Source organism: Emydura macquarii, unplaced genomic scaffold (assembly GCF_026122565.2).
Source record: "Emydura macquarii macquarii isolate MOO-44397 ecotype Brisbane River unplaced genomic scaffold, CSIRO-AGI_Emac_v2 contig_306, whole genome shotgun sequence".
NCBI classification, from domain to species: domain Eukaryota; kingdom Metazoa; phylum Chordata; order Testudines; family Chelidae; genus Emydura; species Emydura macquarii.
The window spans coordinates 15,025,368-15,048,428 of record NW_027130443.1 but is presented as its reverse complement, the minus strand read 5'-3'; the positions used below and the strand labels follow the sequence as shown (position 1 = coordinate 15,048,428).

General features: G+C 41.4%; 2 protein-coding genes across 14 annotated transcripts in view; both read right to left on the bottom strand.

The window, feature by feature from the left end:
• CPAMD8 (C3 and PZP like alpha-2-macroglobulin domain containing 8) overlaps positions 1-23,061 on the bottom strand; it is a 126,798-nt gene that overhangs the window by 92,966 nt on the left and 10,771 nt on the right. For all 13 annotated transcript variants that reach the window (XR_010922168.1, XR_010922172.1, XR_010922175.1 and 10 more), the window contains exons 4-18: positions 17,930-18,095; positions 17,710-17,762; positions 16,992-17,009; positions 15,980-16,034; positions 15,727-15,840; positions 14,656-14,740; positions 11,489-11,597; positions 10,780-11,007; positions 10,430-10,600; positions 9,776-9,904; positions 6,768-6,957; positions 4,713-4,885; positions 4,452-4,601; positions 4,168-4,329; positions 1,119-1,261 (exon numbers count right to left, since the gene is read on the bottom strand). Coding sequence is in view for 3 of the 13 variants with exons in the window: in XM_067561290.1 (XP_067417391.1) it covers positions 1,119-1,261; positions 4,168-4,329; positions 4,452-4,601; positions 4,713-4,885; positions 6,768-6,957; positions 9,776-9,904; positions 10,430-10,600; positions 10,780-11,007; positions 11,489-11,597; positions 14,656-14,740; positions 15,727-15,840; positions 15,980-16,034; positions 16,992-17,009; positions 17,710-17,762; positions 17,930-18,095 (1,946 nt within the window). In the remaining 10 variants the exon portion in view is untranslated. The remainder of the gene's footprint in view (positions 1-1,118; positions 1,262-4,167; positions 4,330-4,451; positions 4,602-4,712; positions 4,886-6,767; positions 6,958-9,775; positions 9,905-10,429; positions 10,601-10,779; positions 11,008-11,488; positions 11,598-14,655; positions 14,741-15,726; positions 15,841-15,979; positions 16,035-16,991; positions 17,010-17,709; positions 17,763-17,929; positions 18,096-23,061) is intronic.
• Positions 18,635-23,061, bottom strand: part of HAUS8 (HAUS augmin like complex subunit 8) — a 54,438-nt gene continuing 50,011 nt past the window's right edge. The window contains exon 15 of the transcript XR_010922240.1: positions 18,635-18,768. The gene's annotated coding sequence lies outside the window, so the exon portion shown is untranslated. The remainder of the gene's footprint in view (positions 18,769-23,061) is intronic.

Below are 23,061 nucleotides of genomic sequence, written 5' to 3'. Positions count from 1 at the left end.
CAAGGGTCCACTAGTAGGATACTATTTAAAATAATGAGTAATAATAAATAATATTTCTCTCTTATATAGCATTTTTCATTTAGTAGATTTCAAAATGCTTCACAATCTTTAATGTATTTATCCTCACAATTCCTCTGTGACATAGGGAAATAACGTTATCCCCATTTCACAGATGGGAACTAAGGAACAGAGAAGCTAAATACATACTCAAGGCTACACAAGAAGTCTGTGGTGAAGTAGGGAATTGAACCTGGGTCTCCAAATATATTCAAATATAACCATGTCCATATCAAAACATTCTGGGTATAAGAATAAAATACATAAAACCATTAGCTCTGAGTAAATTGTGAGTTCTTTCATACAATTACCCCAATCCCCAGGCAAAAAGGCTGAGGGAAGAGATGTAACATGCATCTTTTAACGTCACTGAGTATCCTCTTTTTCTTAGGTTATGGAAAGGGGGAAGACAGGCTTCACCAAACTGGCCTCTTTTGTAGCAGTTACTATTTTATATTCCTCTCCCATACCTCTTCACCACATTGACTAGTCCTTCTTCTTGCATTCTCACAATTGTACACTCTCCTTCTCCCTTCCTCCCCTGATGCCTCTAACTGTTTCCATTATCCTCCTCTGGAAGTTTTCTGATTCTCCTGAAGCTATTTTGATATGAGGGGATCGGCACTTAGTGCAGCATCCAGGGGGAGGACATACTGTCAATTTACAGCATTATCATACTTTTGGTATTACTCATGATCCCTTCTTCATACAGTCTGGCATCTCGTTTGCTTTAACTACCCACTGCATACCAAACTGGTATCTTTGCCACACTGTCCAGAATGATGCTTAGCTGTTTTTCCCAAGAAGTGACAATTAATGCAGAACCAGTCAATGTGTGCAAGGAGTTTAAACTGGTCTTTCCAAGGTACTTTGTTGTGATCTATGCTGAAGTTCATCTACCACTGTGTTGTCCAGTTACCTAGTACTGTTAGGTCTTTCTGAACACTCTCACAATTTTCTCTCCCCTTGACTAACCTGAAGAGTTTCCTGATAAAACAGCTGTGAGAAATATTGTACTCAGTGTGAATTACAAACACACACAAAACCTTACAGAATGTTACCTGGGTACAATCTTAGAATGCATGGTAGCTACCAGTGTCCCAGTGTGGGGCTGAAAGGCTGGCACGGCCTCATCTGTGTACATGCCTCCATTCTGTCTGTGGTTTAGACTGACTAAATCAGTCATCACAACCAAACCAGTTTCCTAGACAACAAGAAAAAACAACCACCCAACAATAAACAAACATGCAGCATGTACAACTGTGAACTTTCCCAAATGGCATCAGCTCACTCAAAGTATTTACAGAGGAAAAACTAATTTGAATTTTTAAAAAAAGTTTTATGGAAAACAAAAATGGCTGGTGACTTTCTTTCTGGGTGGGAACGAGGGGTGGATGTGGAGGGAAGCAGGCTTCCCAGAGAGTTCTGGGAATGTCTGGAAAATGGATTTCACAAAAAAAATATCTAACAGCAGCAGGTGTATGTATAATTTTCAGGTAACGGTAAGTGAAAAATTAAAGATGGATATGTTTCTCTCTCTCACACACACTCTCTCTCTTTCTCCCTCCCTCCCTCCCCCCTTTCTGCTCCTAGGTTTAATCATTGGTCATAGCTGGAGTTTATCCTGCCTTAAAAACTCCAAAAATGTTCTGTCTCTACCCCATCCCTGTAGTTACCAGGAGACTTTCATCATGGACATCACAAATCCAGATCCATTAGGGACACCAGACAGAATGGAAGCTGCCCACATAGTTTTCAATAAAAAACAAAGGGGGATGAGAAAATTGTCTGTCAGCTCTGCTCACTTTGGTGCATTTATTTTTAAGACACACAATATGTGACCGTGAGGTTGTGACCTCGAGATACATCTGCTCCTGTGTCTAGGTACAAAAGAAAACACATGCTTTGTTCTCTTTTAGATATTATTATTATTTAAAATAATATATATAGCTCCATAAGCATACACAGCGACTTACAAACATGTACATGGTCCATGCTCAAGACCATACAACCGTGCAGAGGAAAGATGAGAGTAACTCAGGAAAGAACAGTTCAGGGAAAGAAGGAGAAGGAGGAAGGATTCCTGTAGAAGCGGATGTAAAGAAAGGATTAGAAATTAAGGATTAGAAAGAAAGGGAAAACACCTTGGTAGATAGGGCAGGAGACTGTTGAGAGCAGTGCTACAAAAGGCATTAACCCAACTGTGTGGAAAAGAGCAGGAAGCCAAGCGGGTTAGGAGGACTATAGGGAGCAAGGAGCAGGATTTGGGGGAAGGGAGTAGAGGAATGAAAACAGAGATATAGGCAGGGATGAGACTATGTGCAGCCATAATGGGGAGTGCATAAACAGGAACCCAGTAAAGAGATCAGAGTGGGTGAGTAGACTTGGTTGAAGCAACAAGAAAGGAAGAAGACAGGCTCACACACAGAATTTTTCAAATTTCACTTTTAAGGAGGCCCAGAGACATCAAATTTGGTGTAAAGAAAGAGGGAAAAGGCCTCAGGATAATGGAAACATGTTAATAGCTTCAAAAAAATCTAAGGGGACAGTTTGGTTGGGTTTTCTTTTATAAATTAAAAGATTTTAGTATTGACAACCTAGATACTATAGCACTGGGCTAGGCAGGAGAACCTGAAACAAAAGGGAAATGTACTAGTTTCTTTTCAATGTGCAAGCTGAGAGAAATGGAAACAGCAAACAGACAGTACAGACAAAATAAATTATGATTTTAAAATTTGTTCAGATTTAATAATTGCAGAAAACCCAGCTAACACAATTATTTAAAAGAGGATATTTTATGACTAATAATATACATAGGGATTGGATAAAAATATATGTGGCCCTCATCTTCCAAACAGATGGTTATAATAGCTGCCAGCACAGGGACCAGGAAAGGCAGTTTGAAAGAATTTCCAAGCACAGTTTAGCCAGGATAAATTTACATTTGGTTCCATGGCTGTTCCAAGCTTCAGGGAAAGCCTCGTGTTCAAATACATTTCAACCCCGCTTGGCTTTCCCTTGCAGGCAACTGCAGAATAGGTCTTCACGGCCTCATCCCTATTGGAAGAACTTGTTGGGCACCTGCCTAATTTTCTGGAGCCCCTCTCTGATTTTCTTTAGTTAACTGGAGGTTTGGCCTTTCCCGGGATCCTGGCTAAGGTCAGAGTTCATTTGTTTAATATATCACAAGAGCAGAGCACCCTGCCTTAGCAAAATTTCCACCCTCCCTTTGAAGGTATCACAATGATGAGGTGACCCCCTTCCCCACATATAAAAAGTGAATGAGTCCCTTAAAACTCTAAGGAAAAGTCACATTTCTCATTGGAGAGTTAAGAGCAAGACAACAGTCTGAAAGATCAAGGACTTAGTAATAACTGCATGAATTCAGATTTCTCCTACATGAATCTCAGATTTCAGTAGGTGTGACAGAGGGACCGATATATTTAGCTGATCTCTATGAATGGTTTACACCAAGCCCTAACACCCCTGTCCAGAGACAGGTAGGATTTATCAGAATTTAATTTCTCTCTTCTTGTTCTTTAGTGGGCAGAGTAGCACAGTCAGGCATGTTATTATGACCAGGGTCTCATCTCATTATGTCAAGTGGCATGCACACTTCCCACCAGCATAAAAGCAGTGAGTCATTATGCCATCACTGGAAGTCAGCAGGAGAATAGGCCCCAATAGACCTCATGCCAATTAGTGCTTATCATGAGCACTTATCTTAAATGACTTAGTCAGAAGATACCCAAAGGTCTGCATCTTCAAACATAAGCAAACTTTAGGAAAAAATTTCCTAAAAAGACTATCGTTTACAGAGCGGAAGGTTCTGCTAATTTTTACTGACATTCTCTCTCTAAGTATCTATACACATAGCACTCATTGCTATACTCTGTAGGAATCAGATTTAAAAAAAAAAGCTCAGCACTCACCAGCTCCCATTATAACACTTGTGGCCTAGACCCAATGTGCTGAGCTCTTTCGAAAGTCTTGCCTAAGATGTTAAACAGTCTTATGGAAATGAAGGGGGCTGCTTTTTAACAATGTGAATGTATCACACAGACAGTTGACAGAGAAGTCAGAGCAAGAGCACAGATAGATGCTTCTTACTGTAAATGCAAAGCGGGCATCTTTGGTGATATCCCAGTGCCAGGGGAAGACGGATGAGCGGCGGCGCCTGCGTGAGGACATGCCTGGCCACCAGAAGTGCCCTTCTTCCTTGGGAGCCCCAAAGGCATCAGAAACGTCATACCCTGCCAGCTCCTGGAAAACCTGAACAGAGAAGAGAGAAGTTGGCATCACATAACCTACGTACACTGGTGTTTCACTGAAGCTCCCTGTTCATGGTGGGAGTGTCACGAAAGAAAGAGACAGAGCTTTGAGCTCTCTCTTACCTGGGTGGACGTCAGCTGAAAACCTGTCTTGAGAAGGTAGACACTCTTATCCACTGTGGCAATGCAGACACAGCTTCCCTTTGCGGCTTTAACCTTGAGGTTCACAACATCACCAGGTCTTGTCTCGTTTGCTGAAAGTGCCACTGAAACCTACGTATTTAAATAAAACCCTCATCATCTCACATGACATTCAGATGACAAAACTATAAAGAGTAACAAGAGAGGCCATCCTCTCCTTTCCACTGGCAATGTTGCTGATACCTGGTTTTCAAAGGAGGACTTGACAGTGAATTGCAGACTGTCTGTGACCCCTTCTCCATTCTCCCTGACGTAATACACCAACAAACGGCCCAGAGGAGCCATGCTATGAGCCACTAAGAAATGGAGGAAGGTCAAGCAGACTTCAATCTCCGATGCAGGGGGGTTGGTAGGTGCTAAATGACAAATTATACAAAGCATATAGTTATTTGTCAAAGTCAACGTTCTCCACCCGTGAGTACTACCAGGCCTGGTGTCCTTCCCTGCAATGACCCCATCTGCTACCAGGCCCAGCATTTGTCCATGTCTCATCCCCACAAACTACCAGGCTATGTCCTTCCCCCCACTGAGTGCTACCAGGCCCAGCATCCATCTGTGCTCCCTTCCCCATCTCCAAGCACTATGAGGCCCAACATCCATCCATAAGAACAGCCATACTGGGTTAGACCAATGATCCATCTAGCTCAGTATCCTGTCCTCCAACAGTGGCCAATGCCAGATGCTTCAGAGGAAATTAACAGAATAGGGCCATTATTGTGTGATCCATCCTGTGCTGTACACTCCCAGCTTCTGGTAGGTAGAGACTTACGACACCCAGAGCTGGGGTTGCATTCCTGATCATCTTGGCTAATAGTCACTGAGGGACCTATCATCCATTAATTTATCTAATTTTTTTTTAACCCAGTTATACTTTTGGCCTTCACAACATCACCTGGCAACAAAGTTCCACAGGTTGCCAGTACATTGTCTGAAGAAGTATTTCCTTATATTTGTTTGAAACTTGCTGCCTATTCATTTCATTGGATGACCCCTGGTTCTTGTGTTATGTGAAGGGGTAAATAACACTTCCTTATCCACTTTTTCCACACCATTCATGATTTTATAATATAGACCTCTATCATATCCCCTATTAGTCATCTCTTTTCCAAGCTGAAAAGTCCCAGTCTTTTTAATCTCTCCTCATATGGAAGCTGTTCCATACCCCTAACCATTTTGATGCCCTTCTCTATAGCTTTTCCAATGCTAATGTATCTTTTTTGAGATGGAGTGACCAGAACTGTAGGCAGTATTCAAGGTGGGAGCATACCATGGATTTATACAGTGGAATTATGATATTTTCTGTTTTATTAACTATCCCTTTCCTAATGGTTTCTAACATTCTGTTAGTTTTTTTAACTGCTGCTGCACATTGAGCAGATGTTTTCAGAGAACTATCCATGACTCCAAGATCTCTTTCCTGAGTCGTACCAGATAATTTAGATCCCGTCACTTTGTATGTATATTTGGGATTATATTTTCCAAAGTGCATTACTTTGCAGTCGTCAACATTGAATTTCATCTGCCATTTTGTTGCTCAGTCACCTAGTTTTGTGAGATCCCTCTGTAACTCTTTGCAGCCTGCTTTGGACTTAGCTATCTTGAGTAATTTTGTATCATCTGCAAATTTTCCATCTCACTGTTTACCCCTTTTTCCAGATCATTTATGAATATGTTGAACACCATTTGTCCCAGTACAGATCCCTGAGGGACACCACTATTTAACTCTCTCCATTCTGAAAACTGAATACTACTATTCACTCTTTCCATTTTGAAAATCCCTCAGTGTTACACAGCCCAGGATCCTGCTCTACCCTTCACTCCTCCCATTACCAGGCCCAGCATCCATCCCCCACCCTGCACTGAGCATTACCAAGCCCAGTGTCTCTTTCCCCTCACATATTACCAGGGCCACCATCCTTTCCCTCCACTCCTCCAATGGCTAGTAGGTCCAGCATCCCCGGTCCCTACCACCCCAGCACTGCCAGGCCCAGCATATCTCATCCCTAAGCAATATTAAAGTAAGAGATTTACCATTTGCAGTAAAAGAACTTAATACCTCAAAATGTGCATAAAATTTAATGTCCACCCGCCCACGCAATCATTCCGTGTCCTTTAACATGAGCAAGGAACAGTTAAAGGACAATAAGCAGCTTTGTCTTCACAAAGAGCGTAGCCCACATTCTAGATGATGGGGAGGGTTAGCACTTTTGTTGCTAGGTTAAGATTTTAGCTACTAACCTGTTCCTGGGAAATGAGTGACATAGATGTTCTTATCAAAAGAGAATGTGGCTCTTTTGCTCCTTTGCTGTGTGATGTTACCAGGCTGCAGCCCTGAAAGAACAATGTTACCTCGCGATGCAACTTCGTAATGTAGAGTGAAATTACATGGACATGTAGACTTCACTGTGATCTGGGCCTCCTCTCCCACCTGGGCAAAGAGAAACAGCAGCTGGAGGTTAGGTTTGTTATAATGAACACTTCGGACCCTTCTTATTATCTATAAAGCACAGAACTGCAGTTGGGGATAAGCACCACACAGAAGATATGGCCCCTACCCCAAGGAGCTCACAGATTGAAAAGACTGTTATAGTCACACTAAACAGTCTGGTATATTCCTCCCATGACAAGGGAGGCCTTGTGTGTAGCACTTTGTTCCCTGGAGTCTAACAGGAGGATGAGGTGAGGGAGCTATGTGGATTAGTTAAAGGAATCTCTGGAATCCTGAAGATTAACCCCTTTGGCACAGAGCTACTGTCAGAATGGGTTGAATTTTAGACATCCCTTTACGAAGTTCAGATCTCAGAGTAAAGGGGATGGGGGAGGTGTAACACGGACATTGCTGTTTAATTGAGATTATACATGGCGATTACTGTAACATGCAGACACTAATTTAAACACAACAGGCCCGTCCTGAAATAAGTCAGGAAAATCTGAACTGGGAAGAAAGTTCAGTTATGACTTTGACTTTCTAGGAACCACATCAGACAGACAGACATGAGGAGTGCTTTTCTTTCCTAGGCAGATACAACTAGTATTTGCAAGAGGCTTCAGAGCAGTGCAATTGTTTCCTGTACTATCTCTGCACCACCAGTAGGTGGAAAAGAGCAAGCTGTACTCAGAGCTACTGCCCTTATACAAATTTCCATGAGGGAGGGAGTCCTTTGAGAGTTGTCCCTTAGCATTGCCATTCCCCACAAAATAGGTCAGTCTTATGCAGCATCATTTCAAGGTCTGGGAGCCACTGACTTATCACTGGCTGAGGGAGGTGCCTTCTGTGAGGCTTCATCAGCAGCACAAACTTCCTGTTTTTGGGATTTGGGAAATAACTAATACATATTGTTGTGAGACCACATTTCCCCACACATAACACCACTTGCAGTTCCCAGCTACCCCCTCACTCATTTAAGGTACAATAACACGTTCAATTAATGCTGGAAATGGAGTAACAAACCTGAATCCCAATTAAATATTTTGAGAAGCCTCCTTCTTAAGTGCAAGTGCTACCTCCCCACTGCACGCACATGGTGCAAACCAAAACAGTGGCACAAAGAAGTGAGAAGCCACTAAATGGTTAAATGCAGTGAAAATGCAAAAGGATCCAGAGAGAAGAGCCTTGTGATCTTAAATATTTGAGGCATTTGAAGTCCCTGAGAGCAAAATGATGAAACTGTTCATGAAAAAAATATGTAGCTAATTGGAACACCCAGTAAGAGCTGGCAGAGATGAGGAAATGGTTCCCACATCAGCTGGTCACACAATTCCCAGCTTTCCCACAGCAGAATTAGTTCTAATCAGGTTATAATAAGAACAATGTGTTCAGATTAGCAGTGTATAACCCCGTTCCATATCTCAGAAATCTTGTAATAGATTAATTAGCCATTAAACTGCCATAAAATGCAAACATAAAACCCCCTTATTTGGTTAGACTGAGTTTCAGAGTCAGTGTAATAGACATACTGATCACATAGTAGAGATCAGATATATGGACCACCATATCCCAAAGTGCTTTACAAAGTATATACAAAACCCCTCATTGACATGCAGCTTCATCTGGTGTGGAAAGCAGCACCTAAATGGTGATCAGCACAACAAAAAGGGTGGGAAAATCTAGCTATGGACTAATTTACTCTTAGGATAAATATCATGAAAACTTTTACACACAGCAGGGAAGCTCAGTTTTTAGGATCTCCCTGCAAAATACATTGCCCTCTCTAACAGAAAACTACAAGATGCTCAGTTTATTTACCTTTGGGAGGTAAAGAACTGAAGTGATACTGCGGTGATTCAAATTTATAATTCATAGAATCATAGAATATTAGAGTTGGAAGGGACCTCAGGAGGTCATCTAGTCCAACCCTCTGCTCAAAGAAGGACTAACCTCAGCTAAATCATCCCAGCCAGGGCTTTGTCAAGCCGCAGCTTAAAATCTTCTAAAGATGGAGATTCCACCACCTCCCTCCAGTAACCCATTCCAGTGCTTCACCACCCTCCTAGTGAAAAACCTTTTCCTAATATCCAACCTAGACCTCCCTCACTGCAATTTGAGACCATTGCTCCTTGATTTGTCATCTGCCACCATTTAGAACAGCCTAGCTCCATCCTCCCTGGAACCCCCTTTCAGGTAGTTACAAGCTGCTATCAAATCCCTCCTCGTTCTTCTCTTTTGCAGACTAAACAAGCCTAGTTCCCTCAGTCTCTCCTCATAAGTCTTGTGCTCCAGCCCCCTCATCATTTTTGTTGCCCTCCGCTGGATTCTCTCCAACTTGTCTCCAATTCCAAGGAGACTAGACAGTTCCAAATTGAAATGAGATGATTAATTCGCCCCATCCTGGCTTCACTTCAGATCAATTGGCATTTGTTGGTTTGAACCAAAATCTTAATATCATTGTCATTTTTACTATCCAATTTATACAGATTTTAGGGGGAGTGGAGGGGCTTGTTTGTGATCTGAGCTCTGAAATGCAGTCAGCGTCCATTGTGGATCAAACCTCTCTCTCCACCCACTCCTATACATTAGTAAACATGGTACATTCCCAGAGGCAGGTAAGGCAGGCAGCACTAAGCAGTGAAGTAGCTCATGGCTAAAGATGGGTCAGTGTCTAACATGAAGCCTCTTCAAGGTCTGCCATGGATACAATAATAGGCTACAGCCCCCCGAGATGTCTGGAAATACTGTATTAGGACAACAAGTATGAATGAGCCAAGAAATACAGAGGTCATCATAATGTAACATGAAGCTGTCATACCTGGAAAGGCTTGTCGGGTGCTTGGAGCTGGATGTGGCACTTGCTAGGTGAGAACCAGCTGCTGATAGACAAGTAGTTTGGCAGATATTGGTCCCCTGCAGGTTTCCCATCGATTGCTATCACTTTGGTCTTAAGAATAAAATACATCTGAATGTTATTCACACATAGAAAAGTGGGCTCCTGCCCCTCCCCATCATGCAGTCCTCACCATCACTCCCAGTCCAGCCACTGCCCTCTTCTACTTTCTCTTCTGCTATCTTTAAAGTACTGTGATAATACACTCATTTTCTACTGAGATGTTTGATCTTTACTCTTAATCCCACACTATACTTGATCTGATTAGAGAAGACAGTTCTATCCTGTTATCATTATTACTATCAGTTCTATTGGCAATATGGGACTGGATAAATATTCACTGCAAATCAAAGGGGAAAGTTTAAGTCTGAGCTGAAAAGCTTCCCAGTGTCACTAGAGACAAGGTGGGTGAGGTAACGTCTTTTATTGTTGGTGAAAGAGACAAGCTTTCAGGATCACACAGAGTTCTTCTTCAGGTCACTGAGTGATTTCCCATTTTTAGCACCAATTCACAAAGTGCACATTTGACAAGATTAGTTGTATTAAAGCCCATTAATCCTATAAAGAGCTTTTACCCACCTCTAGCCAGACATATTGGGCAGCTGTAGGAATAGAGGGGATTTCAAACTCCACCAAGCCACTTCTGGATACAAGTTCACTTGTGTAAATGTTATCCTTTGGAGTTAATTCAGCTTTGATCCGAATCGTGACCCTGTCAGCTGGGCTCCCATCAGGGTAAGTGATTTCCACCTAAACAGCCAGTTAATTAATAAAACAAAGCATTTCATGTTACAGCAATTCCATACCATTATAAAACTCAGCACTCGGTAAAAGGAACATCTCAGCACATGGTGTATAACACATTAGGATAAATTGCCCATACAGCCTTTCTATTAACCACCCTCAGCTCCCCATATCTCCTACCTTACCTTCCCTTTGTAGGGCAGGCCAGGTTTGAACTGTTTCCTAGTATCCTTGGTGTACTTGATGTCAATCAGCTGTTTCTGAACAGGTGTTGAGTCATCAAATGTGACCTGCTTGCTCCCATCAGTGCTGGTCACAGTGGCCCAAATATTGACTGTGCCTCGGAAATGCTCTGGGACATCAGCTGGCATCATGTCTCTCACACACACATCGAAAATAGCAGAGCCATCGATCTACCAGCCAGGCCAGGGAAGGAAAACATTACTCAGCATGTGCAGTTAAGAAAGTGTTTCTGGTCAAACCCAGAACATGGGGCTTTCTTTCTTTGGGGAGGGACGGGGTGTTTCTTTGTTTTATTTTAAAAGATCTTGGGGTGAGGTCACATTCCCTAAGGTAAAAAACAACCAGCAACAGAATTTGTGTGTTCTTCATCCATACTCTGGCCGAGCACTGACCCAACCTACATCACTGTCATGTTCTCCCCCCTCTAAAACACTTAGCACTATCTCATTAAACACCCCTACCCCAAATATTGACACAGTCAGATAACATGTAAAATGGTCTAATATTTTTATTATATTGTTATGATGTAGAGCTCAGGTAACACATTTAGACCCTGATTCTACATCACTGAATCAAAGGGAGCTTTGGAATGGATGTCAATGGGTGCAGACCAGGCCCTTCTATTGCAGCTGATTTAATAATTCCCCTCACCTCTGTGGTTTTGATGATAGGGTGTCCCACTTCATGCCTGTAGTACCCCACTCCATTTATAGTCATGTTGACAGTTAACTTTCCTGTCACTGGTTTCCCAAACGTGTATCTGAAATAGAAGAAGCAAGATAATGAAAATCTCAGATTGGCTCCTCTTCATTTCCCTGATTAACCCCATACTGGACCCACAATGGACCCATACCCAGAACTCAGAAAACAAAAGCCACCACAAGAGGCTATTTCTAACTGGCAGTTGTTAATATCTCAGTGAAAGATTTTACATGAGAAAATTCTAAACACTTGATATAAACTAGAACTATACTGAAAACAGAAAGATCCTGTCTCCAGCTTTGCAGGCTCCTGTATACAGAGGCAGCCAGACAAACAGAGACTATCTTGAAAATCAGATTAATCTCAGACTCCATTTGCTTTAGGGTATTTTTTTAAATTTAGCACCATCTTCTAATTCCTATATTTTCTCTTTTTTCTGTTGAAAAAAAAAATCAGCATGTACGCTCCTCCCCAATACAAACATTTTATGTTCATTCTGAGAGGAACAAAGAGCTACTTTTAAAAGTTTCAGTGGAAACGGTTCTTTTTAAATTTAAACACCAGCATCTGCAATTCAGACACAGCAGTCTTATTCTAGCACAATGATGAGAACCAGAAAGTGAAACTGAACAGTCTAGGTTTACTATCCTAGACAGAGTGAAATGCAAAAAAACAAACAAACAAACAAACAAAAACATGGACATGGTGGAAAGTGAATTTAGTGTTTAAATCCTTTCATGTTTAAATTATTATTATAACAAAGATGAAGACTTTTTTCCCTACCACACAACTTCTAACTTGAAAAAGTGTCCCTTTCCTAGAAAAATTTATCTGTGCTTGACTGAAAATTTCCTTTCTTTGAACAATAAGGTCTACAAATTTGTTACAATGGATACTTCAGCTTGCTTGTAGTTTGGGGCAGAACTAGACATGTCAGTCGCTGGAAGCAGGGGACTGAACCACCCACTGAGGTCTCAGTCCCACCACACAGACAACTTTCACAGCCAGGATAATTCCATTCTACCTTCCTAAATTACAGATCACTTGAAGAAAGGACATTTTTAAGTAAACACAGATTAACATTCCTATCTTCATTTAGCTGAACACCACAGATCCATTATAATGGGATTTTCACAGCAGTGTGCCAGTAGGGTGGGCAGCAGGATCATCGTTTAAATACGGACAGCCAAAATTAGGTACATTATATAATGCATCTTCCCCTGAACAGTAAGGCAAGAAGGACACTTCTAATGAAAAAGAGCATTGGCTAAAGACTGGATGATCAATATGTATCATTTGGTGAATTTTTTGCCCATGGTTTCCCAGCAGATCTTATGACAGGAGATATGACTCTTCTGTCCTCAGATTGTCAGTGCTCCCACTGAGTAGACTTTGATGCTTGACAGAAGAAAGAATATTTCTTGAATTTATTTTGGAAATGAATGCTATGACACATTTCTGAGGACTACTTCTCTGAATTATGAGTACAATAGTAGTCTCATCCGAGAGCGCACAACTCCATAAACTATCTGATTGCAAATAATAGTTAATGGGAAGTCCACTTTAATGGATAGGAAGTATATGATACCTCCCACAATTGGGGTAGTGCTGTAAGGACCAGACTGAGGTTCCAAGGTTGGGCTTTATAACTTTGGCGGGAGCTGGAATCAGGGTAGTTCCCCAAAGAAAGCATTTAACATCAAGTTTTGTACAAAACTTTATTTTCTTGAAAATAATTAGACTATTACAGTACAGAGACTTCACCTTTTGCTTGAATGTTCTCATGCACCTATATTAGAGGCCTCCCTGAGGAATCCAAGGCTATGTTTCATTTATCTGATGAGGAACTTTTATTTGCTGACTTCCTTCTGGAGTCCAAGAGTGATAATCACTTCATCCCTGCATTCATTTTGAACCTATCTGGCACTAGATGGAGGATTGATATATATATATATTTTGCAATAGCAAACTTCCTCTTTGAGGTAGAGACACTGAAAGGTCCAGTGATAGGTTAGTGAGGTCGGAGAGAACTACAGTCTCTTCAGGCAGAAAGGCATAAACAGTGTCAATGCCCTCTCTCTTTCCTTTTATATGGTCCTGGGGAACAGCAGCAAAGGTGGGGAGATATACAGCAGAGATCTTGGCCCAGCTTTGATCATCACCTAACATCCTAAGTCCTGACACATGGAGAGGCCACAGGGCACTTAATTGTTTCCAAATACCAGAAATCAATCACCAGTCAATCAAACTGACTTAAAAGAAGTGAGGATACTTTTGGCTGCAGCTTCCACTCAGTTTAATTCAACTCCTGCCATGAAAGCCTCAGTGATTTTCTCCACTCGCTAAGGGGGGGTTTGGAGGAGGGCGGGGGATTAGGTAGGAGACACAGACCATTCTTTTTGCCTTTGGCTTCCTCAGCCTAGCTTGCTCCCTGAAGCCTGCAGGGGTACCAGCTGCCACAAACACCTCAGAAGTATAAGTAGAGATGAGGGGAGCATCTCCTCAAATAGCAAATGGAGCCCTGGGACATGACTAGGAATTAGATGGACATATTATTGAGCCTAACCATTAGCCAGAAATTTGAAATAAAGTTTGGAATTTCCCTCAGAAAAGCTCTTCAGATGGGAAGGATGAATGAGTCTCCATTGGCTGGAGAGGCAAATAAAACTGCAAGAAACTTCAGGAGAGAGTCATTCCTGTGCTGGCAGTGACTGACAGGTCTGGTTCTGCCACCAAATTAAGAGCAGGCTGAAGTACCATTGTAATGGATCTGTGGACCTTAGCATGATGAAAAATTGTTATGGTACTAAGCCAAACATCAGAGCAGCTTCCTCTTCCTCCAGAGACCTTACACATGAAGTACAGCATACAATCAGAGATGTGTAAGGAATGGAGGCATTAGAAACTTTATTATGGAAGCCAGGAGACCATGGGTACCTGAGCATCACATTCAAATATCCAGTGACAGGAAAATCATCTGACAATGCCCAGAAGTCATTCTGGAAAGTTCTGGGAGGATGAGACACATGCTACTGCTGAGTTCAAATGATTGCACCTTCCCACAGCTACATTGCAACCTATAAAATATGGGACTATATATGTGACATGTCCCTTACCTGGCATGGACAGTTCCCTTTTCACAAGTCGCAAGATCTCGGATATAGAGAGGTGGGTCAATCAGCAGCTCGAATTTTGGTAACACTAAAATAGAACAAAAAAGAAGAGAGGTGTTTTACAAAGATCTTAGAATCCAGGATATAGTAACTGCTCTATAGCTCTGACAAGATCCCTTCTTGCGCAGGCAAGGTGAGGAGGCAAAACTCTGAATGGAGAATGAAAGTAACATAACAATATCAGCTGACGCATCAAACCAGAATCCTACTGGCAAGGTGCTATTAGTAACCATTCCCTAGAATGAGTGAGTGATCAGCTGCCCCACACCCTTACAACATGTTCCCATATGGATGATCTGAGTTACAGAACTGAACCCAAAACTTCCATTTATGAGCTGGGAAACAGGCACAATGCTTTGCATCTTGAAGCCAGGGGCAGGAGCCCCTGCATTTACTGCAGTACCTCCCCCAGTCATTTCAGGAATAGGTCTGAAGACATTCAGAGACTGGAACAATGAGCACAGTATTTATATTGTCCTTTTATACTATTTATACATATAGTCCCTCAGTGGATGGGGTCAGATACTGTACATGGGACTGTGGGGGGAACAATCAGCATGTCTCATTAGCCAGAGGGACTTTGAGACAGGGCAGGGAGCAGTAAGAGCAAAAATGAGAGAGGGGCGATGATTAGGAATTCCAAGAGTCCCAAGACAGGCTCTGGGGAGGGAAGGAAAAAAACTTAGGTGACTGACTTAAAATAACTTTAACTGTTTTTCCAAAATAAAGTGAAGTCTTTGTTACCTATATGCATGGATTGTGCCACGTGATGCCAGATATAAACCCCTTTATATTATATACTAAAGATGATATCAACTAAGAGTTTGGTTATGTTTCAGGGGTCCATTTCCTGCTATATGTTACCTCTCTCAGGAATGTTTTTTCCTGGAATTTTTTATACATCATTTCTTGATTATTCAACTCAAATAAAAAATTTCATATTTAAAATATTTCACCAGTATTCTGAATATTTTGGAGATTATGATCAAAGTTGACTTGCAGGCAATAACTCACCATATTTCTGAACTTCAAATGATTTGTTGTATGCATGCCCTTGCATTTCAGCAAAGATAAACCACTCGCCAAATACTGGCTGATCAGACAAGGGGAAACTCATATTTACAATCCCTAGGACAGAAGAAAAGATACTGTGAGCTGTCTCTGAATATCAGACAATCTCTGTAAAGGCTTATTTCAATAAAACCCAAAAAAGGTTAGCTAGCAGAGAAAAATAACGTATGCTAAACTGTGACAGGCAGAAACTTACCACAACAAAATGGCTTCAGATTGTTCCACTCTATCATCCGAGACCCCCGAGGATCCTAAAAAGTAGTTTAGGACAAGGAACATTATCACCGCGAAGGTAAATTTCATTAATATATTTAACTGTCAGCCGGCAACAAACAATTTCACTTTCACACAAATAATTAGCATCAGTCTGGTAAGAAACAATAATAACCCATTGCTTGGGATATTTTGTGTCAACACTAAACCTAGGGCTGGTTCACACTTAACGCGTGATTCGGCGGCAGTCGACAGAAGTTACGCAAACTACGCAGAGTAGTTTGCGTAACTCATGTCGATTGCTCTGCTTCCCTTCTGCACGCTGTTTACATTGTGCTGAGCTGACGGGAACAGCATTCCCATCGGCTCAGCGCTACGCTACTTGAGGGGGTGGACTTATTCAGTCGACTTCCCGATCGATTGAGTGGGTCTTGCTGACCGCTCAATCAATCAAGAAAGATCGATCTGGTGGCGGTGAATTTGCCGCCATCAGTATAAACGTAGCCCTAGTCAGTCAGTTAACAAAAGTACCGGCCATGGGGTCAGCTCTTCCATTTCTTGTCAGATAAAAAAATTAGTTAAAAGAGGCTGGTCAAAGAAAGGGAGTCCCTCATTCACCTCAAAATGAAGAAGAAAGGGAGAAGGGCATATAAGTAATATCAAGATCTCTCCTTCTCCTTCTCTAATGCATCCATTACCATAAGTCTGAGTGCAAAGACAATCATTTTACACTAGCCAGGTGCAGCATAGGAATGTATCTGCACAAGTAAAATGAGAGAGATGGGGAAAGGTTATTATAGTCATAAACCCCAGTGGATATAACCAATTTGTTCAGTTTTCCCTTGAAGAGGCATTCATGTGAAAATATTTCTAAACTCAAAGCATATATGGCAATGATAGATTTGGCACAGCATGAATCTCTGACCTGCTCCCGTCAGAGACAGGTCTCAGTGACCCTATGTAATGATGCCACTTGCTAACTGGTGGATACTCACGACTATGTAGGCTTCAATCTGAAAGAAACAAAGAATAAAAACACCCATGAGACAAAGCCGTATTTTTTTCTCTCATGAGAAGCTGTGAGGCTGGCATAAGCAAGGTGTGCCACAGAGTTTCTGGCCCCTGCATGTTGCTGCAAAAGAAACATAATATCCATTCATCTGAAAGAGCCGTTTGGTCAAACGACCATTTCACTCAAGCATCTGACTTGAAAACTGGCTCTTCAGACCTCTGGTTAAGTGACTGATCCTGGTACTGAGTGCTTCTGTAATATCAGTGTCAAAGTGCTAGTCCCCCAAACACTTGTCCTCCACAGCTGCTTTGACCTAATTATGTTTTATTTCACCACAGTATTACACCAACACAAAACAATTAGAGATCATTACTTACTCCTTTTCCTTTGGCTACAATGTGGCCAAATTCAGAAACTTAAAACCACAACATCCTAGCAAACATGTAATTACACCTGATAGTAGGAGATGCCAGAGCAAATGAAGATGAAGGGAACAACCAATCTGATTGATTTAGTTGGGGTTGGTCCTGCTTTGAGCAGGGGGTTGGACTAGATGACCACCTGAGGTCCCTTTCAACCCTAATTGTCATGATTCTATGATCCACTCTTTACATTGCTGTGTAATTGTGCATATGAGTGATAAACAGGAAATGCTGAACACTTAAGACATTTTACAATGGGAAGGAAAGCCATGCACTTACTCTCTCATTGATGGGTCGCAGGTCAGAAGTGACCATAAACAGGTTTATCAGCACTAAAAATAGAGAAAAAGGGAAAATTCATTAATCATCAGGTCTGGTACTCAACAAGAGTTGTGTTTTCAGGACCTATTCTTAAAAAGAGCTCTGGTCTAATGACAGGACAGTGTTAAAGATTTTGCATGCACATTGGAGGCTGGGAGGTTCACTTAGGCTACTTTACCTTTCTGCTTGGGTTTATAGATAGGCTTGTCAGTCTGGATGAACACCGATGACCCTTTGCTATCTATGGTTACTGTGGTATAGTTGTGAAAGATGTAACCTTCCTCCGTTAGGTGCCGGTTGCCCCAGACTTTTAAATGTGCTTGTCCACGAAGCCCTGATGGCACCTAGAAAACAGACCATGAGGTGGGGAAGAAACAAGACTTGGAAGAGTTTTTGTGCTCACAGAGGAGAACATGGCTTATTCATGCCAAAGCCTCAGCAGCAAAACTGATACAAATGAATTATCACCCATATAAAGATGAAGGGAACAGGCACTCACTACATCTATGTGTTACTGTGTGTGTGTGTGCGTAAGTAGGAAATGCATAACACAGACATTTAGCATAGAAAAGTTATAAGGCAAGCTTTGAGAGAGGCATAGTTATTCCAGTATCACCACATGAAGCCATCTCTCCCTTCCTCCATCACCCAAAACAAAGCAGTCTCTGACCTGCCTATGCATTTCCTGCTGACCTGAACCCCCCCAGTTCTAGCTAATCAGGCTCAAGCATTAAGCAGTGAAATCTTCAAACAGTTTAAGATCTTTACCCTGTTCTTAAAATTAGGGTTAAATTGATGTTTTAATAAAAAAAAACAAAACATTACAATGGTGTGCAATTTTCAGGAGCAGGATATAGGGAAAGAGGAGACCCAAGGCCAATAGAGCAGATGCATACAGGTAAGGTCACATATGCACTAAAGACCACCTCTGCAGACATTTGAAGAGCACACACTTTCCTTATAATGCAGAGCCAGAATCTCTGGCTGGTGTTAACACGTCTTGGGACCCAGCAGTGACTAGAAAGGAAGAACAGGAGAACTGAACAGAGTTTGAGTAAAATGGGACAATTTTATTATTTTACTTTTTCAAGTGACTTCTACCACCCAAACTGTGACTGGTTCTATGCTACATGTCAACAATGTGATGTAGTTGTAAGAAAGGCTAATATCATTCTGGGTCGTATTTAAAAAAAAACTTTTTATTAAGGCAAAGGTATGTTAAAACGTTAACATATTACATCATACATTAATATTACTTATTACATTCTAGGGTGTATTAACAGGAATGTCTAAAGTTAGACTCAGGAGTTAATTGTCCCACTTTACTCAGCACTGGTGAGGCCTCAGCTAAAGTACTGTGTCCAATTTTGGGTGCTACACTTTAGGAAAGAGGTGAATAAACTGGAAAAAGTCCAGAAGAGAGTAATAAAAATGACAAAAGATTTGGAAAACCTGACCTATGAGGAAAGGTTAAAAAAACTGGGCATGTTTAGTCTTGGGAAGAGAACACTTAGTGAGGAATCTGATAAAAGTTTCAAATATGTTAAGAGCTATTATAATGAGAATGCTGATCAAGTGTTCTCCATGTCTACTGAAGGTAAGACATGAAGAAATGGGGTTAATCTGCAGCAAGGGAGATTTAGATTTAATATTAAGAAAAAACTTTCTATCTATAAGGGTAGTTAAGCTCTGGATCAGGCTTCCAAGGGAGGTTGTGGAATCGCCATGATTGTAGGTTTTTATGACAGGTTGGAAAACACCTGTCAAGGATGGTCTAGGTCAGTGTTCTTCATTGCAAGGCCCAGGAGCCAGTGGTGGCTCCCATTGACTCTAAGTGCTGCTCCATGACTAATTGTTTATATTCCAATTTATTTTATTTTTAACATTAGAATATGTACCGAGCCTATCAAAGTCCGCCTTCTTTACACGTCACATTGACCACATGGTATGATATGTGCCAATAAGAACATCTAAGTATATCTGTTGTATAATAACCATAATATTACCATAGCAACCAACATGTTCATTTAGTAGCTGATGTGGCTCTCACATTGAAGGTTTTTTGCCAAAAGTGGTCCCCGCTTGAAAAATAATGAAGATCACTGGTCTAGGTATACTTGGTCTTGCTTCAGCCCAAGGGTCTGGATTTGATAACCTCTTGAGGTCTCTTCCAGCCCAACATTTCTACAATTCTATGCAATTCTGTCTAGCACATTTGACTAAAACTACAGTATGCTGAACATGGATCTAAAAACAGAACTCCTATTGCCATCAGTGGGAAAGTCAAGGCAGATGGCAGCCTTTCACCAAAGCCAGAATAAATAAGTGAACCCATACAGTTCAGTCTAAGAGATTGGCAGCAGCTAACACTGGACTCCACCACTACCCCTTCAGCAATAAAAATCAATGCTTCACTACAGTCTGCACTTGCTCCTAAAAAGATAAACTAAGGTAAAGGATATCTCACCACGCAAATAAACCTCTTAGCATTGTTGGAGGAATAAGCATCGTCCATAAAAGGAAACTGTGACAAAAGGGATGATAATCAGTGACTTCATAGGCCAATTCAGGTGGTTTTGGACTTCTCTATATTTAAGATATGTTGCCATTCTCCTTGCCAAAGCACCAAGACCACCATACCCCAAAAAATCAGATAGAAAGTCTAGTAAATCGGAATGTCCTCAGCATATGAAGGATAATTTGAGCCATAGAAAGAACAATCTGCCCTACAGGAAACAGATTAATGCAGAGTAGCAAGATAAAACTCAAATGAGACTCATTCGATTGAGGAATTTAGAGGAGACAGCAGGAAATGTATAGGATTTCAGAAGGCATTATAAAAATCAGTTATTCATAAAGTAACAACAAGACTGAACCTCTAATATTTTAAAGATGAAAGAGGAAGGATGATCTTTTGGTCAAGGCATTACACAGACCCCTTCATGACTTATGGAACTGAGACAAAGACTCGACGACTTGTCTTATCTGTAAAATGGGGAAATAGTATTTCCTTTCTCCCACCCTTTGTTTATCTTGTCTAGTTAGATTGTAAACACTTGAGGCAGGGGCTATGTAATATACAATGCCTAATATAATGGGGCCCCATTGTGAATCTATGATAAAAACAACAATAATCTCGCTTAGGTCCTCTGTGTCACTATTTTGTTAACCGGAAACAATATTAATATTCATTTCATACATTTGGTACAGAAATGGGAGGCTATTTTATTCAATGATATAATTGCTATTTGCATGGTCAAGTCAGGCTTTTTGGGGGAGCAGTATTTACTTGGTTCTGAGAGTATAGCACTCTTTTCCCTCAGGCTCCCCTGAAATGTGGCTGGCCAACACTGCTCTCTTGATCAAATGCAGGGCAAATGCATTTGGAAAGGGAGTGTAATCTATGGTCTTAATGAGCTGTCCCATGCCATCTATTAATGAACAGGGGGAAAAGACCTCAGGAATAGTGCTTGCTTAGACACACCTACTTTGCCAAGGTGATCAGCAAACAGACATGCTTTCCCAAAATGATCAGTTTTGGTTGTTTGGAGTTAAAATTTACTTTAGCCTTGAACCCAAGAGTAATTAAATGTTATCATCCTATTGTATGACTAAAGGACAGCAGAAGTATACTTAACATGGCCTGCTTGAGTTGTCACCTTAACTTCACTTGCTAAGTGGGTGGGGCGGGGGGGGGGGGGGAGGAGTGATGCCAAATCCAGGTGAAAGTCAGACTAGTTGGGGACAGGTATTACTACCTGGGGGTGTGTAGTCTATTTAAAGAGAGTCCTAGACACCATTTGATCCTTTACATCTGGCATTTAAAGACAGAGCTGATCAGGCTCAATTTAGAGTCCTTGTGTCTGCTCAGGGATCACTAGAGTTGAAATCATTTATGAGCAGGTTGAAGGGGACAGTGTACAATGAAAAACAATGCAAAGATACAGCAGCAGTGAGGTTCCTCGCTACCTGGTGAAATCACTAAGAGCTGGCTAAGTGCTGGAACCTCAGAACACAGCATCACTCCTAGAGGCAGAGGCAGCAGCAAGTGGCAAGCTTGTAGGTGATAGTGGAGAGCAGCAGCATGCAGACAGAGACAGTGGTGAGCAGCAGCAAAAGTGGCAGAGGTGACAGCGGCAAGAAATAGCGTTACTCGACCCCCTTTTTAGAGAGGTAAACCCATGTGAATGCACCCTGAATTCTGGGGGTTTTATTTCAGACAACTAACTGTGAATGGGTGCAGCAGAGGAGAAGAGGAATGGCATGTTAAAGGGTCATTCACCCATCAGACTTTAACATCACAAGGTGGAAAACTGAGGCAAAGGACTACTGCCCAAGATACTGTGGAGTGCGACTTGACTCTTGGTTTGCATAATTCTGAATCATTGTTGTGTTGTTTAATGCTGAGTTCCTTCTCCCTTTTAATAAAAGTTTTCTTTTATTATACACAGACTCAGTGCTTGCAAGTAGGGAAGTATTGCCTCTTAGAGGCACCCAGTGGTGGTGTTTAGTTTTCCCAGATTTCTGAGTGGAGGTTCAAGCCAGGTCTGTTTTGTAACCTTAAGAGGAACCACTACATACTGAACCCAGCCCTTGTGGCTGCCAACACCACCTGACATAAGGGTTACAGGAGTTTCACACTCAACACAGATGATAGTGATCACGTTTAAAAGAGTGAGACTCAGCCACACCAGCAAGTTAAACATTTTATGTGCCTCAGAAATTGAGAGGAGATTCTTTGGATGCTTGCTAACCCTCTGGGATATGCCTCAAGCATTTTACATAGGGAAATAATTAAGCATCTTATAAAGAATATGGCATTATTGAAAGAAATGCCACACATTTGCACACTCACTCAGTTTTCAATTATCCCTATGTTTCATACATATGAACCAAATACACAACAAAATATCTTTAGATAAAAAGACAAATATAAAAAATCTGTCACAGAGAGACATTATACAATTAAAGACGATTTAAAAGTCAAAGGCTTAGGCAGTACACTGCCTGTATCAAAGCCTGAAGTTAGTAATGACCGCAGATCATATTCAATAGTGAGATGCAAGCTTTGAGTGAACAAGTCTACAGAGGCTTCTCTAGCTACGGATATTATTTATAGCTCCCCTAACATGCCTTCTTGCTGTGAAAGGAGATGTGGTAATGGAGAACGTGCATTTGGATAAGTACATTGGCCACATAAAGAAGAAGAAATGCCTCAAACCCCTCCTGCAACCAGATTCCCAGGCACAGCTTAAACACTGGACAAAATAGCATGAATATCAGTCATAGGCAAACTGTAGACCAGGAACA